This window comes from Ambystoma mexicanum, chromosome 13, assembly GCF_040938575.1.
Source record: "Ambystoma mexicanum isolate Mex_15411 chromosome 13, UKY_AmexF1_1, whole genome shotgun sequence".
In the NCBI taxonomy this organism is placed as follows: domain Eukaryota; kingdom Metazoa; phylum Chordata; class Amphibia; order Caudata; family Ambystomatidae; genus Ambystoma; species Ambystoma mexicanum.
The window spans coordinates 802,598,845-802,615,401 of NC_090938.1; the positions used below are offsets into that span (position 1 = coordinate 802,598,845).

General features: G+C 50.0%; 1 protein-coding gene across 1 annotated transcript; it reads left to right on the forward strand.

Moving 5' to 3' along the window:
• Window positions 1–1,704: 1,704 nt before the first annotated feature.
• On the forward strand, window positions 1,705–16,557 carry LOC138520583 (ovarian abundant message protein-like). The gene is made up of 3 exons (XM_069632915.1): window positions 1,705–1,789; window positions 14,037–15,141; window positions 15,237–16,557. Exons 1-3 carry the CDS (start codon window positions 1,705–1,707, stop codon window positions 16,555–16,557), a joined length of 2,511 nt encoding a protein of 836 aa, XP_069489016.1.

Here is a 16,557-nt window from a genome sequence, read left to right on the forward strand (position 1 = left end):
TTTATTATAGCTGAAGAACGTTCTAGATCTTCTTATGTGGCCCAAGTTGAAACACTTCTAGAAAAGATAGCAGCTTCCCACGTCCAATCTCCAACTGGTGTCATGACCTCCTCGCAAAGTACTCAAACAGACAGGGTTGTGTTAGCGATAGAACATCCACAAAGATCTTATTCACAGGTGGTGAGTGGTGTGAAGGATGACAGAATTGAACAAGAGGGGGTGGATGATATCAACGTGGTTGAGGCTTTGAAACTCCAACATGAGCGGCTGCTGCAGATGGAGCAGCTTGTATATAAGCTTGTTGCCGCTCAGCGTACTCCAGGCCCTCAGGATGTTGAAGGAGAGGCTGTCTTGGCCGAAGATAGGCAAACTTCCCCGCCTGACAGCCCCTCCACTCTGGTGGATTTGGTAAATGCTCAGTCTAGGTCTTCTGACATGGCCATTATACCATCCTCAGAACCCGAGGATGAACCCGTTGAACTTGATGGTAGGAATTTTATTTCGCGAAAAGCTAGGAAATCTTTCCTAAGAGCTCAGAAGCGCTTAAAACAGACCAAAGCGCGTCTCAAGAAAGTCGATGTGGCTACTTCCGGCTCTGATAGGGCCTCGGTGACGGAGATGAGGCCTTGTCTTAAAAATGAGACGTGCCATGACGACTTGGGAATGGCCTTATACGATCTAGACGAGGAAAGTAGGCGGCATCTGCAGATTGCCGCCCTGAAGAGCGGCAATGTGCAGATCATGCCTCTCCTCCCTCTAAGGACAGGCCCTGATAAATTACAACCTAAGATGCAATGCTTTTTCCCCAACACTGTCTCTAAAAAAGTGGCTACTGGGTCGCCAGCTCTCAAGCTAGAAGCAGCGGTTGCGTCCCTACAGAATCCCCTGGCCATCCAGGAAATACCTGCAACTGCTGAGCTGGATGCCCAGGGGACATTGGGTCACGCAGCCGCACAGGAGGTACCTTATATTGAGCCAAGCAGCACTGCTGGGCCAACACTTACTGCCTTGGCTTCTAGGTCTCTGGCGAGCGCTCCCTGTGTTGATATTGAATCCCCTCCCCTAGTTGCTCAGGGAGGGACTGACCTGGCAGAGCCATCCTTTGTGCATACACCAAAGGATATGAAACTAATAGTAGGCTGGTCTAGTAATCCAGAGATAAACGGGCCGGCTCGTATAAATAGATCCTTTTTAATGAACTCATTTTTTCAAATTCCAGCACTAAGAAATCTTTCATCCAAAGATCTGGACTGGGTCAAATTAGCGTCCCATAATAACAACAGAGTTCTCTGTAGAGTGCAGTCGCAAATTATTACCAAAATGCTCTTTGAGTTTGCTGAAGACTTTTATTCTATTGGTCTTACTCCTAGATTGTTCTATGATATGGAATCTGCTTGGGCGTTTCTTGATTGGATTCAACCCCCCCACCCAGCATGTCCCACTACATTGGCGGGCGATCTTCCCGACTCACAAGTCAATAAATTATCGTTGCAATTGGCGTCACTTTCTCAAGCCTTAAGTGGTCTAGCCTGGTTGGAACCTTTAATAAAAGTGTCTGTCGCCAACACTGAGCCCAGGCCAGGCTCATAATTTCCAGTTTTGAATGTGGCCTCTTGGAATTGTTGTGGGTTAGGCAATCTTACTGCATGGTACAAGCAAGTTGAGCCCGACAAGAAGCCTGACATTTTATTTCTGCAAGAGACTATGGCATTAAAGCTCTTTAGCCTAGATGGATTCTCTTGTTTCTCCAGGGTGGCAGAAAGGGTTACCACAGGTCGCCCCGCAGGAGGTATAGCGATACTTATTAACAACAGATTGAAAGTCTCAGCTTCTACAGTGGATTCCTCGGCCTCTTGTGTGCTAGTAAAATTGACGCTTAAGAGCTCCAAAGATCTGAACCTGCTACTATTATCCATTTATTGGAATCCCAAAGCGGTTTCGCTAGATAGGTTTCTTGAAGACCTAGAACGGATTCTATCTATCGCAGCTAGGGATTGGCCTGACTATGAAATCATGATTGGAGGTGATTTGAATTGCTATCTATATCTAAAGAGTATAACACGACCCTTTTCTAATAGTTCAGCCTACACGCAACAGGCCAAGGATAGAGGCCAGAAATTACTATCGCTCTTCCATCTATGGGGGATTTACCCAATTCAATTGGCTTCTAATTCCATTCAGTTCTCTTGGCAGCGAGGTTCATCCACTTCCCTCATTGATTACATACTTGCCTCTAAAGCATGCTCTGGGCTGCTTGAACCAATACAGATATTAGATTTGAATATGAGTGATCATCATATGCTATATTCCTGCTTGCATATGGGAGTGGAATGTTACGTAGCTTCTGCCCCTGCAACCTTAGTGTCATGTGACAGAAACACAATATCTGTAAATTGGAATCCTGCCAGATGCAGGAAAGTGTCATTTCTGGTAAATAGGGATATTTTAGTGCATTGGGATAGTAAGGCCTCCACAGCGAATGTAACCAAAATTAACGCAATGAATGCTAAAATGATTCATATGCATTTGGTAGATGTCGCGAAAGAGCCTTTGGAAAAGTCCTCTATTGTGGTTGCCCAGGTCAATGCTACCCAGGTCGCATGTCTAAAAAAGCAAAGAAATTGCGATCTCCGCATACTAAGGAAGCGAATGATATGTCAGTATGCGTATATTCGCCAAAAGAACATGATTCAGGCGCACTATAAGCAACAGTTAACCCTGTTGCGTCGTGCAGCCCATATTCTAGCCAACCAATACATGATTGGCCTGTTGTGTAAAAAAAAAGGCAGAGACTTATGGGCCATCTTAAGAAATCCTGCAGGAAAAGTTGATCTTCGCATGGTGGCGGTGATTTCAGGCCCGGAATGGGAGAGGTTCTTTAGTTTGAAATTCTCGCTACCTGATAGACATACCGCTTCAGAGTGCGTTCCGGTGCACTTGCCTCTTCCGGTGGTCTGTCCTTGGGAAGTAAAGGATATCATATGGGCAATTGAGCAACTGAATCCATCAAAAGCTGCCGGCCCTGATGGGCTGCCCGCTTGTGTATACAAATCCGATCCCCATTTTTGGGCTAAGTATCTACTGTCATGCTATCAGTCGATTTACCACACCGGGATTATTCCGCCATCATGGCTCATAGCCATTATCATCCCCATTCATAAAAAGGGGGTGTTAAGTAATCCTGTGAACTTCAGACCTATTGCGTTGATTGACACAGCGGCAAAAATTTTTACACGACTGCTCCTGGTTGACTTAGAAGACCATATAAGAAACCATAATATTTTGTCTAAAGCTCAGGTAGGCTTTCGTAGGGCTTTGGGTACCCAATTAAACGCCTCAATCTTAGCACACTTAAGGAGAGCTGTGCACAGAGAATCAAAGGGCACCATATATATGGCTGCCATGGACCTCACATGTGCTTTCGATAATGTTCTTCGTGCTCGCCTTTGGCGTAAGATGTTGGCCTATGGCATTCCATCCTCCTTGGTGGCCTTAATCGCTGCACTTCATACCAATACCTCATGTCAGATTCGGATCAATGCTAAGGGGCTCCTCTCTGCTATTATTCCTACGAGCATAGGGGTCATGCAGGGATGTAATCTAGCTGCAGTTTTATTCAATCTATATCTCGCTGATATTGAGAATCTATGGAAAGAGATTAATTCTTTCCCCGTAATACTGGGTCCCATGCGTTTACATTGGTTAGCCTTTGCCGATGATATTGTTCTATTCGACAGAGTGCCTTTCGGTCTGCAGAACAAACTAAACACATTTTATGATTACTGTCTGCAAAATAACATGACAATTAACCCGGCGAAATCCCATATTATGATTTTTACGGCTAAAAAAAAACTGCCTAGATCTACATTTACTATCAACCAGCAGCCCATTGCTAGGAAAGATGCGATCGTCTACCTGGGCTATCAGCTGTCTAATGGGAACTCAATTGATGGATGGCGGGCCTTGCTGAAAGAGAAGCTTGGCCCGTTAATGGGACAAATGAGAATAATCAACGCTAAATACTGCAGCTTCTCTCTCTTGCCCCTTATCCAATTTTATACGATGAAGATAGAGCCCATCTTGCTTTATACTCTTGACATATGCCTGTTGAAGTTGGGGCCCCTGTTAAATCAAATCCAAGGTCAACTCTGGAAGAAAATTCTAGGGCTACCAAGTTATCTACCAAATTCCATCATATTACACGAGTTGGGACTCTATTCTCTAGCTGACAAATATCTTTGGAGGAAGGTAAATGCCTTTTGTAAAGTTCTTGTGCCTCCCCCTAACTCACTCTATGAGGAGTTTCATATAATGATGGAAAATCATTGCCCGGCCTCGGTTCGGGAAGTAAAGGAGGAAATAATGGAGACTCTGGCTTCGCTCAATATGACCTTGACAGACCTAACTAAAACCCCAAGCAAAGTTAGAACTCGCTTTTTTTGCAACGCTTGGGCTCTAAATTCTGACAAGGTTGGGGAATACTCCTCCTTTGCGACCTATGCGTTGTTCAGACATGCCGTGACCCCAAGGTTACCCTATATCCTATGCTTTCCTGATAAAAGGGCCAGACAGACCTATATGCGTTTCCGTTTGGATCTTATCCACACGGGAGAGCGTATTCGGTCTTGGGCCGGTTATGGAGAGTTGGCAATGGGGCATGGATGTCGATTTTGCTTGAACAGATTGGAAAATGAAACGCTAGAACATCTATTTATCTACTGTAAATTCTTTGCGAATCAAAGATTGTGTTGCTTGGCTTCTTTGTTCTTTTCTTACTCAAGCTTTGAAGCCAATCTAGTATGGATAAGATGCATGCAGGGTTCCTCGAATGCTATTATATTAGCAACTGTTAGACTGGTTACTCTGATTGAAGAACAGCTGTTGACGATGAATCACGCAAGTTTTAACAGCATAAGGCTGGCTCTTCCGCATAGGTAAGAGGAGGTTTGGCCGATATGATTAGTTTGGATCTGAACTTACTGTCGTATTTACTTATGTTTTGTGTGTTATTGAACTTTGATTGACTGCTTGTTGTGTCTCCCTTCCTTTTTCGCTCACCTCTGCCCTATTATCTGTAAGGGTGCTTTTGGGTGGAGGTTGTCCTGTTAAGTTGTATACGTTCACAGTATATTGTAGTAGTTTTATGATTGCAAACACAATGTCTCTGTTCACTCGAAGGATTTTATTTTAAAGTCTTTTTTAGAGGAAATGAAATTTGGTTGTATTTGTACATAAGAGATCTTTAGATGTTTTTTATGTTTATTAATATTTGTAAAGGTGTAAAGTAAAATTTACTACCGAAACAATAAAATAAAATAAAAAAAAAAAAATAAAAAAAAAAAAAAGGAACTAATTTGAATGATTTCGAGAAACGTGAATTAACTCCCCTGGGATGCTCACTTTTTGCAAATAGAAGTAAACCCAATGTCGCTTCTATTAGGCCGTCTGATAAACTATCTCTTCCTTTTCAAACTCTAATTTCCTTTAAAATGGCTCCAATAGGCAATAAGGACGCCCTACCTCCTTCTTATTCTATAAATAATAGCCCTGACTCGGTCCCCTTTTGTGTACAAAGAAATGGCACTCGGCCAATGGGAGATTTTGAAGGTTGTAAAAGCATTGTAAATTTGACTGGAGAAAACAGGCCTCTGTATGTAGGGGGGCCTGTTTATTTTGTTTGTGGTAGTTTAGCATTTCCCTGGTTGCCAAAGGATTGGCAGGGAACCTGTTATTTAGGAATACTGTTACCCGGGGTATTTATAGCTAGTACATTGGAGGTTTCTAAGGCTCGCCCACGGCGGGACAAGAACGGAGATACCCCTGGGCAAGTATTGGGAGATATAGCAAAATCAGTTGTGCCCTTTTGGGGACAAATAACAAACTCTGAGAACATTAGGGGATTAGCAAGGGTACTGGAGAGAACGATTAACCGGACCACGGACATACTCTACAATATGACCTTAGAACAAAAAGCAATAAGATTGGTAGCCCTCCAAAATCGGATGGCATTAGATGTCATTCTGGCAGAACGAGGTGGAGTATGCAAATTAGTGGGGTCCGCTTGCTGTGTTTTCGTACCAGATTCCTCGCGACAATTTTTAAAGCAATACAGAACTTACATACTCTTAGTTCTGAAGTACATATCCCTGTAGGAGATTGGAATCTTAGCACCTGGTTCTGGGATTCTTTACGATCTTGTGGTTGGAAGGTGCTTTCTGTTATTCTGGTTATTTTGGGGATCCTGCTATTCCTTTGTTGCTGTTTTCAATGTCTTCCGAGTATATGTGGAATGCTAGGGGGATGTTGTGCCCAAGCAGTGAGCACAATAGGGCATAGAATATATGCCCCAGATACAGCATCTAAAGAGTTTGTGTTACAAGAAGTTCTGATGAACGACCTAATGGCTATAGATATTACAGACAGTGATTCGGGATGTATGGATGACAACACATGGAGTTATTTGCAAAAGTATTAGAAATGATATTAGCACTTGGCATAGGCCAAAAGGAGGGTCTGTTGGAATTGAAATGATATTATGCCTCCTATCGCAGTATTTGAATGTGTATTGGCCTACGCCAAGTTGTCTAAAATATCATGTAAATAGACTCTGCGGCAAGGTCTTGACCTTAACGAAAAATTGTGTAAGTCGCCATCTTGGATTTAGCCGCCATTTTAGGTTCTCTTGTAATGTGGAAGTCACCCTGAACATCAAAATGGAGGCGGAATGACATTCTGAGTGAGATTCTGGCCGTTGTGACCTCCGCACACATGAATAAGTATATGCCTGCAGGCCACTTGTCGGGGTCGCGAACTAAGACTTTGTCCTATCCCTGACCTATGTGTAAATGAACAACTGTATCAGCGGAACTGATCAAAATGCATACATTATGGGATTGACCTGGCAAGGAACCCTAAGCCTGGTCCCAAAAATAGTTAACCCGCGAGGGGGTTGGCCAGGGCTGGATAAAGAAAATAAAAGCCCAAGTATTCCAATGTACGGTCTCTCTACTAATGCATCGAACCTTCGTTGAAGTTTGTTACGTTACTCTGAGAGCTGAATAGCTATCCGTTTGTCAATTGACTTTTTGGTAACTGTTGTAGATTTTAAATAAAGCACTTGTATGTCCTTTGTAACCTGTGTTGGTGTGTTTCCTTTGGGCTTCCCAGCCTCATATCAATTTCTTTGTTTTCACACAGGTATTGCAAGCACTGTCTGGCACAGTTTTCATAAGCTCACCTTCTGCCTCTACTCCCCATTGCCTCAACACTCTCTTTCCTCCAGGGCCCTCCAGAGCAGGCTCTCCAGGTATTGCAAGCACTGTCTGGCACAGTTTTCATAAGCTCGCCTTCTGCCTCTAGTCCCCATTGCCTCAACACTCTCTTTCCTCCAGGGCCCTCCAGAGCAGGCTCTCCAGGTATTGCAAGCACTGTCTGGCACAGTTTTCATAAGCTCGCCTTCTGCCTCTACTCCCCATTGCCTCAACACTCTCTTTCCTCCAGGGCCCTCCAGAGCAGGCTCTCCAGGTATTGCAAGCACTGTCTGGCACAGTTTTCATAAGCTCGCCTTCTGCCTCTAGTCCCCATTGCCTCAACACTCTCTTTCCTCGAGGGCCCTCCAGAGCAGGCTCTCCAGGTATTGCAAGAAGTGTCTGGCAAAGTTTTCATAAGCTCGCCTTCTGCCTCTACTCCCCATTGCCTCAACACTCTCTTTCCTCCAGGGCCCTCCAGAGCAGGCTCTCCAGGTATTGCAAGAAGTGTCTGGCACAGTTTTCATAAGCTCGCCTTCTGCCTCTAGTCCCCATTGCCTCAACACTCTCTTTCCTCCAGGGCCCTCCAGAGCAGGCTCTCCAGGTATTGCAAGCACTGTCTGGCACAGTTTTCATAAGTTCGCCTTCTGCCTCTACTCACCATTGCCTCAACACTCTCTTTCTTCCAGGGCCCTCCAGAGCAGGCTCTCCAGGCACTGCAAGCACTGTCTGGCACAGTTTTCATAAGCTTGCCTTCTGCCTCTACTCCCCATTCCCTCAACACTCTCTTTCTTCCAGGGCCCTCCAGAGCAGGCTCTCCAGGCATTGCAAGCTCTGTCTGGCACAGTTTTCATATGCTTGCCTTCTGTCTCTACTCCCCATTGCCTCAACACTCTCTTTCTTCCAGGGCCCTCCAGAGCAGGCTCTCCAGGTATTGCAGCACTGTCTGGCACAGTTTTCATAAGATTGCCTTCTGCCTCTACTCCCCATTGCCTCAACACTCTCTTTCTTCCAGGGCCCTCCAGAGCAGGCTCTCCAGGCGCTGCAAGCACTGTCTGGCACAGTTTTCATATGCTTGCCTTCTGCCTCTACTCCCCATTGCCTCAACACTCTCTTTCTTCCAGGGCCCTCCAGAGCAGGCTCTCCAGGTATTGCAGCACTGTCTGGCACAGTTTTCATAAGCTTGCCTTCTGCCTCTACTCCCCATTGCCTCAACACTCTCTTTCTTCCAGGGCCCTCCAGAGCAGGCTCTCCAGGTATTGCAGCACTGTCTGGCACAGTTTTCATAAGCTTGCCTTCTGCCTCTACTCCCCATCGCCTCAACACTCTCTTTCTTCCAGGGCCCTCCAGAGCAGGCTCTCCAGGTATTGCAAGCACTGTCTGGCACAGTTTTCATAAGCCTGCCTTCTGCCTCTACTCTCCATTGCCTCAACACTCTCTTTCTTCCAGGGCCCTCCAGAGCAGGCTCTCCAGGTATTGCAAGCACTGTCTGGCACAGTTTTCATAAGCTTGCCTTCTGCCTCTACTCCCCATTGCCTCAACACTCTTTCTTCCAGGGCCCTCCAGAGCAGGCTCTCCAGGTATTGCAAGAAGTGTCTGGCACAGTTTTCATAAGCTTGCCTTCTGCCTCTAGTCTCCATTGCCTCAACACTCTTTCTTCCAGAGCCCTCCAGAGCAGGCTCTCCAGTTATTGCAAGAAGTGTCTGGCACAGTTTTCATAAGCTTGCCTTCTGCCTCTAGTCCCCATTGCCTCAAAACTCTTTCTTCCAGGGTCCTCCAGAGCAGGCTCTCCAGGCACTGCAAGCACTGTCTGGCACAGTTTTCATAAGCTTGCCTTCTGCCTCTACTCCCCATTGCCTCAACACTCTCTTTCTTCCAGGGCCCTCCAGAGCAGGCTCTCCAGGTATTGCAAGAAGTGTCTGGCACAGTTTTAATAAGCTTGCCTTCTGCCTCTAGTCCCCATTGCCTCAACACTCTTTCTTCCAGGGTCCTCCAGAGCAGGCTCTCCAGGTATTGGAAGCACTGTCTGGCACAGTTTTCATAAGCTCGTCCACACAAATAGATCCAGGTTGAGGCCGAGGACCCTTAAGGGGCAGATTGGTAATATCAGAGCCACGCGTGTGAACGGATGCACACGTGTGGGGACACCAGTCTGACCGCATCTTCCCCGTCCTGGACACGTCCATGAGTGTTCTCCCCCAAGCTGCCAGCTTCCCCAGGTGTATTGGCACATCAGAAAGCTGATCAGGCCTTTTTGACTCAGGCTTCAGAAGGTTTTTTTTTTATTGATTACACATTCGTTTGCTGAGGCATGCAACTTGATGTTATCAAATTTAAATACTAAAGACTCAAGCAAAACCGAGTATGACTTGGTTTCCACCTCGAGGCCCTCATACAATAAGAGCAAAATGCATAACACTTGATTGGTCTTGGCTAATGTCAGGTCAGCGGGATCACCCTTACCCTGATCAAGTTTTTTCCGCAAAACTAATGAGAGCCGTCTCGGTGGTGGAAAAGCCGGACCCGAGTCAGTAGATGAAATTGAGGTATCAGGCTCAGGCGGGAGGAGTATCCAGAAAGCTGTCATCCAAAGCATTCAAGGCATTTTTAACATCAAGAGGTGATGATCTGGGCACCACACCAATCCTCTCAGGAATGGGTTTAACTTGTGCCAAGGCCACCAGCGGGCCTGAATCAGGCAATCCTTTATGCAACCTTGCCTCCTTCCATTCCTCTAAGGTCATCATTAATGTTTACTCTAACGGGACCGCCTTGGCCAACCTACACCTCTTTGATAGACGCTTCCCTGGCCTCATCAACTTCCTTTCCTCTCCTGCTGTCCCCTCTCCCCTTTCTGTGACTACCTCTGCCCCCTCCTTGGCTACCTTGCCTTCCCCTTCCCTCTCTGCCCCCTCTTCGACCCCTTCTACACCTCCGCAGGGCGTACCTCTGATCTGTACCTCTCCCCGGAAGGCCTTCGAGGATGGCAACCTTCTCCATATTGCCACCCTAAATTCTAGCTCTGCTGTCAAACACTCCTCCGATATCCGTCGCCTTCTGGAAGAACTTGACCTTGACGTCCTAGGTCTCACCAAGACATGGTTCGTGGCCAGCTCTGTCACAAGCTTTGATACGCACCTACCCGACGGCTACAAGATCCTCTCTGCGCCCAGGTCCAACCACTCCGGTGGGGGTGTAGCCCTGATCTTCCCTGAGTTGATTCCTGCCTCTGTCACTCCTACGCAGGCCTACCCCGCTTTTGAATGCCTCGTCTGCAGGCTCTCTCTCTCTCCTAGCCATTCCCTTACTGTGGCTACTATCTATCGGCCACCTGGTCAGATCTCCTCCTTCCTCTCTGAGTGGGAAGACCTCTCCTCCTCACTCCTGGCCTCTACCACTCAACACCTCCTTCTTGGAGACTTCAAGATCCACCTGGATGCCCCCTGTCCTCCCTCTGGACTGTTCCGCGACCTCTGCAACTCTCTCTCACTCACTATTCTCCCCTCTGGCCCGACTCACTCTGCAGGGCACACTCTGGATGTTCTGATCTCCTCATACCTTCCCCTCTCTGTCCCTCTCACCACTCCTCTCTCCTGGAGTGATCACTTTCTCCTCTCCAACCACCTTACCCTCCCTACCCCTCAGGCCAAGCCACTTCCATCACTGCCACCCACCTTCTCGTCATCGACCCATGAAGCGTGTGTCAGCTGAGGCTTTCTCCGCCACCTTCTCACCCCCAATACCCCTTTGGCTGACTCTCACCCTGACACAGCCTTCTCCATGCTCCACTCTACTATATCTGACACTCTCGATGTTCTAGCCCCTGTCATGAGAATCCACCTGAAACCCAAAGCCAAGTGCAACTCCTGGTACGACTCAGACCTCGTCACCCTAAAACGCAAGTGCAGGGTGGCTGAGAGGAAATTGCGTGCTTCATGTACATCCTCTGACAAACTGGCCTGCCGCCTCCTCCAAACGCAATACCGGCTATCTGTCCGAACCAAGAAGAGAGCTCATATCCAAGCCCGCATCTCTGAGGCATCTAACAACTCGGCTGAACTCTTTAAAATCTGCAAGGATCTGGCCAATCCTGTTGCAGTCTCTACCTCTCGTGTTCCTTCCCAGGCCCTCTGCATGGCACTGGCTTCTCACTTCATCTCAAAAACTAAGAACATCCTGTCCTCTCTCCCCCCCCCTCCCTCTAATCCCTGCTCTTCCTCTGGCCCTTCTTCAGCCATCTCTTCTCCCTCCTTCTCTGCCTTTCCCCTGTTCTCCGCTGACAAGGTTTCTAGACAAGTTTGATCTATGAAAGTCTCATTCAAACAGGTTCACCCCTGTTCCTCCAAAGCCATCAAGGACCACATTGACACCCTGGCTCCTGCCCTGGCTGATTTCTGTAATCACTCCGTCGTCACTGGCTTCTTCCCATCCCCCCTGAAGCACTCCCTTGTGCACCCTCTTCTTAAGAAACCCTCTGCCGTCCCCTCCTGCCTGTCTAACTATCGCCCAATCTCCATCACTCCCTTCCTGGGCAAACTCCTGGAGAAACTGGCCATCTCCCAGCTGAATCTCCACACTGAATCTGTTGGTTGTCTTCATGATCATCAGTCTGGCTTCAGAGCTGCCAGAAGCACAGAAACTGCTCCCCTGAACATCCGTGAAGACCTGCTCTCCAAACTTGACTTTAACATCCCCTGCGTCCTCATCTTGCTTGATCTCTCTTCTGCCTTTGACACTGTCAGTCATGCCATCCTGCTCAACCGTCTCTGTGATAAACTGGGTATCACTGGTCAGGCTCTGGCGTGGCTGACTTCTTTCCTCTCTGACCGACCCTCGCAGGTCCAGCTTGGGTTCTTCCTCTCTACTATCTTTTTCTCCACTTGTGGTGTCCCCTAGGGGTCTAACCTCTCTCCCTGGCTGTTCAACCAGTATCTGGCACTTCTCGCCCACCACATCGCCGCTCTCTGCCCCAATTTTCAGTGCTATGCGGATGATTCCCAGCTCATTTTCAGGCTGCCCTCGGCCTCCTCCTCTCCTTCCCTCATCTCTGACTGCCTGTCTGCTATCCAGGAATGGTGTGCCGCCAACGACCTCTGCCTTAATGCCAGTAAGACTGAGATTCTCCTCATCGGCACACCCACTCCCTCCTTTCCTGTCACTCTCTGGCTGGCCTCTCTTGGCCCTCTTCCAGCTCCCACCTGCAAGGCTAAAAGCCTTGGGGTCATCTTTGACTCCACACTCTCCTTCTCTCCTCACATCTCTGATGTCTCTAAGAAGTCACACTACCAGCTGCACCTCATCAGAGGTATTCTTCCTTTCCTCTCCTTCCCCCAGAAGCTCACTGTCTCCAGAGCTCTGGTTCTATCTAGGCTGGACTATTGCAACAGCCTCTTTCTAAATCTGCCTGCTTCTACTCTCCACCCTCTGCAACTCATCCAGAACAGGACTGTGAGACTTGTCCTTGGGCTCAAGCCCTGGGATCGTATCTCTCCAGGACTGAAATCTCTGCACTGGCTCCTAGTGGCTGTGAAGATTAAGTTCAAAACCCTCTGCATCGTCCACAAGGCCTTCTGGGGCCTGGGTCCTCAATATCTTCAACTCTCCCTTCCTAAATACCTTCCTTCTCGAGCTCTCTGCTCATCCGCCTCCAACTCCCTCAGGATCAGTCGCTTCTCCAAGCAACGATTTGGTTGTAGATCTCTTTCTTCGGCTGGTACCTCCCTCTGGAACAGCCTCCCTGCCTCTCTTAAACTTGAGGAGAACCATCTCCGGTTCTGGAAGCACCTCAAAACCTTTCGCTTTGCTTCTGCTTTCTCTCCTCCTCACCTCTGCTGACCTCTTGGCTGAAACCTGAACTACTCTGGCTGCCTGGACACCCTCTTCTCGGGCCCAGGTCCTCCCCCCCTGCCATCGTCTCACACCTGCACTGCCCATCTGGCAAACCCCGCACTCTGGGACTGTTTCTGTATCCCTACAGTCCCCTACCAGCCCCTGACACCTGTTGTCCGCACTTACCCATGCACTTGCCACATGCTGGCCGTTACTTATTGTTATCATCTTGTACGGAACTGTCCGTGCCCCCTTCCCACGCACTTGCACGATCCGAATGACACCTGGCCTAGTAGGATCGTTGTCTGTCCTCCCTCTGTTCCCCTCCCTTACCTCATCGCGCCTTGGAGCAACGAAAGCATTTTCGTTGCTCTCGCGCCTTTTTGGCATCAACTTCATTGTTTCCTTGTTTCGCGGACTCATATTCCTGCAGAGTTTTGGCATTTTCCAGTGCGTGGTTCTCCTTAGCCCACATGCACAATCCTGCTGTGACAGCAAGTTGCCCGGTGGTATGCCCCGGGTTTCTGCTGGCCGTCGCCCCCTTTTATAGTTCTAGTCGTGGTCTGCATTTGGCAATGATGGAGTGAATGTGGTTTAAAGGTGCAGAGCCGCCTCCTTTGGAGATGGGAGCATAGCCACTTCTCCCCCCTGTCAGATAGGAGGGGTCACACCTATGCCTTGGAGTCGCCCACACCACAACCAGGCACTAGAGACAATTACCCAGAAATGCTCCTGTTGATTTAAATATATATATTTACCCATACACAAACACACGCACTTTGATCTAGGCGACCTCATATCGACAACATCCTATTTCTTTTTGCTTAAATTTAATTTTTTCCATTTCAAGTTAATACCATTATACACATGTCAGGACAACAAATCATTCGATTCATTGCCAACAATAACACACGAAGAAAGAACGTGGCAGCAACACAATCTCATCAAATCCCCATACAGCGGTCCCTGTCCGGGAAGCGGTCCATGTCCTGGAAGCGGTCCCTGTCCTGGAAGCGGTCCCTGTCCTGGAAGCGGTCCCTGTCCTAGAAGCGGTCCCTGTCCTGGAAGCAGTCCCTGACCTGGAAGCGGTCCCTGTCCGGGAAGCGGTCCATGTCCTGGAACCTGTCCCTGTCCTGGAAGCGGTCCCTGTCCTGGAAGCGGTCCCTGTCCTGGAAGCGGTCCCTGTCCTGGAAGCGGTCCCTGTCCGGGAAGCGGTCCCTGTCCTGGAACCTGTCCCTGTTCTGGAAGCGGTCCCTGTCCTGGAAGCGGTCCCTGTCCTGGAAGCGGTCCCTGTCCTGGAAGTGGTCCCTGACCTGGAAGTGGTCCCTGTCCTGGAAGCGGTCCCTGTCCTGGAAGCAGTCCCTGACCTGGAAGCGGTCCCTGTCCTGGAAGCGGTCCCTGTCCTGGAAGCGGTCCCTGTCATGGAAGCGGTCCCTGTCATGGAAGCGGTCCCTGTCCTGGAAGCGGTCCCTGTCCTGGAAGCGGACCCTGTCCTAGAAGCGGTCCCTGTCCTGGAACCTGTCCTAGAAGGGATCCCTGTCCTGGAAGCAATCCCTGTGCTGGAACCTGTCCCTGTTCTGGAAGCGGTCCCTGTCTTGGAAGTGGTCCCTGTCCTGGAAACGGTCCCTGTCTTGGAAGTGGCCCCTGTCCTGGAAGCGGTCCCTGTTCTGGAAGCGGTCCCTGTTCTGGAAGCGGTCCATGTTCTAGAAGCGGTCCCTGTTCTGGAAGCGGTCCCTGTTCTGGAAGCGGTCCCTGTCCTGGAAGCCGTCCCTGTCCTGGAAGCAGTCACAGTCCTGGAAGCCGTCCCTGTCCTGGAAGCGGTCCCTGTGCTGGAACTTGTCCCTGTTCTGGAACCGGTCACTGTCCTGGAAGCCGTCCCTGTCCTGGAAGCGGTCCCTGTGCTGGAACCTGTCCCTGTTCTGGAAGCGGTCCCTGTCCTGGAACCTTTCCCTGTCCTGGAAGCGGTCCCTGTCTTGGAAACGGTCCCTGTCTTGGAAGCGGTCCTTGTCTTGGAAGCGGTCACTGTCCTAGAAGCCGTCCCTGTCCTGGAAGCGGTCCCTGTCCTGTAAACGGTCCCTTTTCTGGAAGCGGCCCCTGTCCTGGAAGCGGTCCCTGTCCTGGAAGCGGCCCCTGTCCTGGAAGCAGTCCCTGTCCTGGAAGCGATCCCTGTTCTGGAAACGGTCCTGTCCTGGAAGCGGTCCCTGTCCTGGAAACGGCCCCTGTCCTGGAAGCGTTCCCTGACCTGGAAGCGGTCCTTGTCCTGGAAACGGTCGCTGTCCTGGAAGCGGTCCCTGTTCTGGAAACGGTCCCTGTCCTGGACGCGGTCCCTGTCCTGGAAACGGCCCCTGTCCTGGAGACGGCCCCTGTTCTGGAAGCGGCCCCTGTCCTGGAAGCGGTCCCTGTCCTGGAAGCGGTCCCTGTTCTGGAAGCGGTCCCTGTCCTGGAAGCGGTCCCTGTTCTGGAAGCGGTCCCTGTTCTGGAAGCGGTCCCTGTTCTGGAAGCGGTCACTGTCCTGGAAGCCGTCCCTGTCCTGGAAGCAGTCACAGTCCTGGAAGCCGTCCCTGTCCTGGAAGCGGTCCCTGTGCTGGAACTTGTCCCTGTTCTGGAAGCGGTCACTGTCCTGGAAGCCGTCCCTGTCCTGGAAGCGGTCCCTGTGCTGGAACCTGTCCCTGTTCTGGAAGCGGTCCCTGTCCTGGAACCTTTCCCTGTCCTGGAAGCGGTCCCTGTCTTGGAAACGGTCCCTGTCTTGGAAGAGGTCCTTGTCTTGGAAGTGGTCACTATCCTAGAAGCCGTCCCTGTCCTGGAAGCGGTCCCTGTCCTGGAAACGGCCCCTGTCCTGGAAGCGGTCCCTGACCTGGAAGCGGTCCTTGTCCTGGAAACGGTCCCTGTCCTGGAAACGGTCCCTGTCCTGGAAGCGGTCCCTGTTCTGGAAACGGTCCCTGTCCTGGACGCGGTCCCTGTCCTGGAGACGGCCCCTGTTCTAGAAGCGGTCCATGTCCTGGAAGCGGCCCCTGTCCTGGAAGCGGTCCCTGTTCTGGAAGCGGTCCCTGTCCTGGAAGCGGTCCCTGTTCTGGAAGCGGTCCCTGTCCTGGAAGCGGTCCATGTTCTGGAAGCAGTCCCTGTTCTGGAAGCGGCCCCTGTTCTGGAAGCGGTCCCTGTTCTGGAAGCGGTCCCTGTCCTGGAAGCAGTCCCTGTCCTGGAAGCGGTCCCCGTTCTGGAAGCGGCCCCTGTCCTGGAAGCGGCCCCTGTCCTGGAAGCGGCCCCTGTCCTGGAAGCGGCCCCTGTCCTGGAAGCGGCCCCTGTTCTGGAAGCGCTCACTGTCCTGGAAGCAGTCCATGTTCTGGAAGCAGTCCCTGTTCTGGAAGCGGCCCCTGTTCTGGAAGCGGTCCCTGTCCTGGAAGCAGTCCCTGTCCTGGAAGCGATCCTTGTTCTGGAATACTTATATGGATGGGTAAAATGTTATGTTTCTGTGAATGTATAA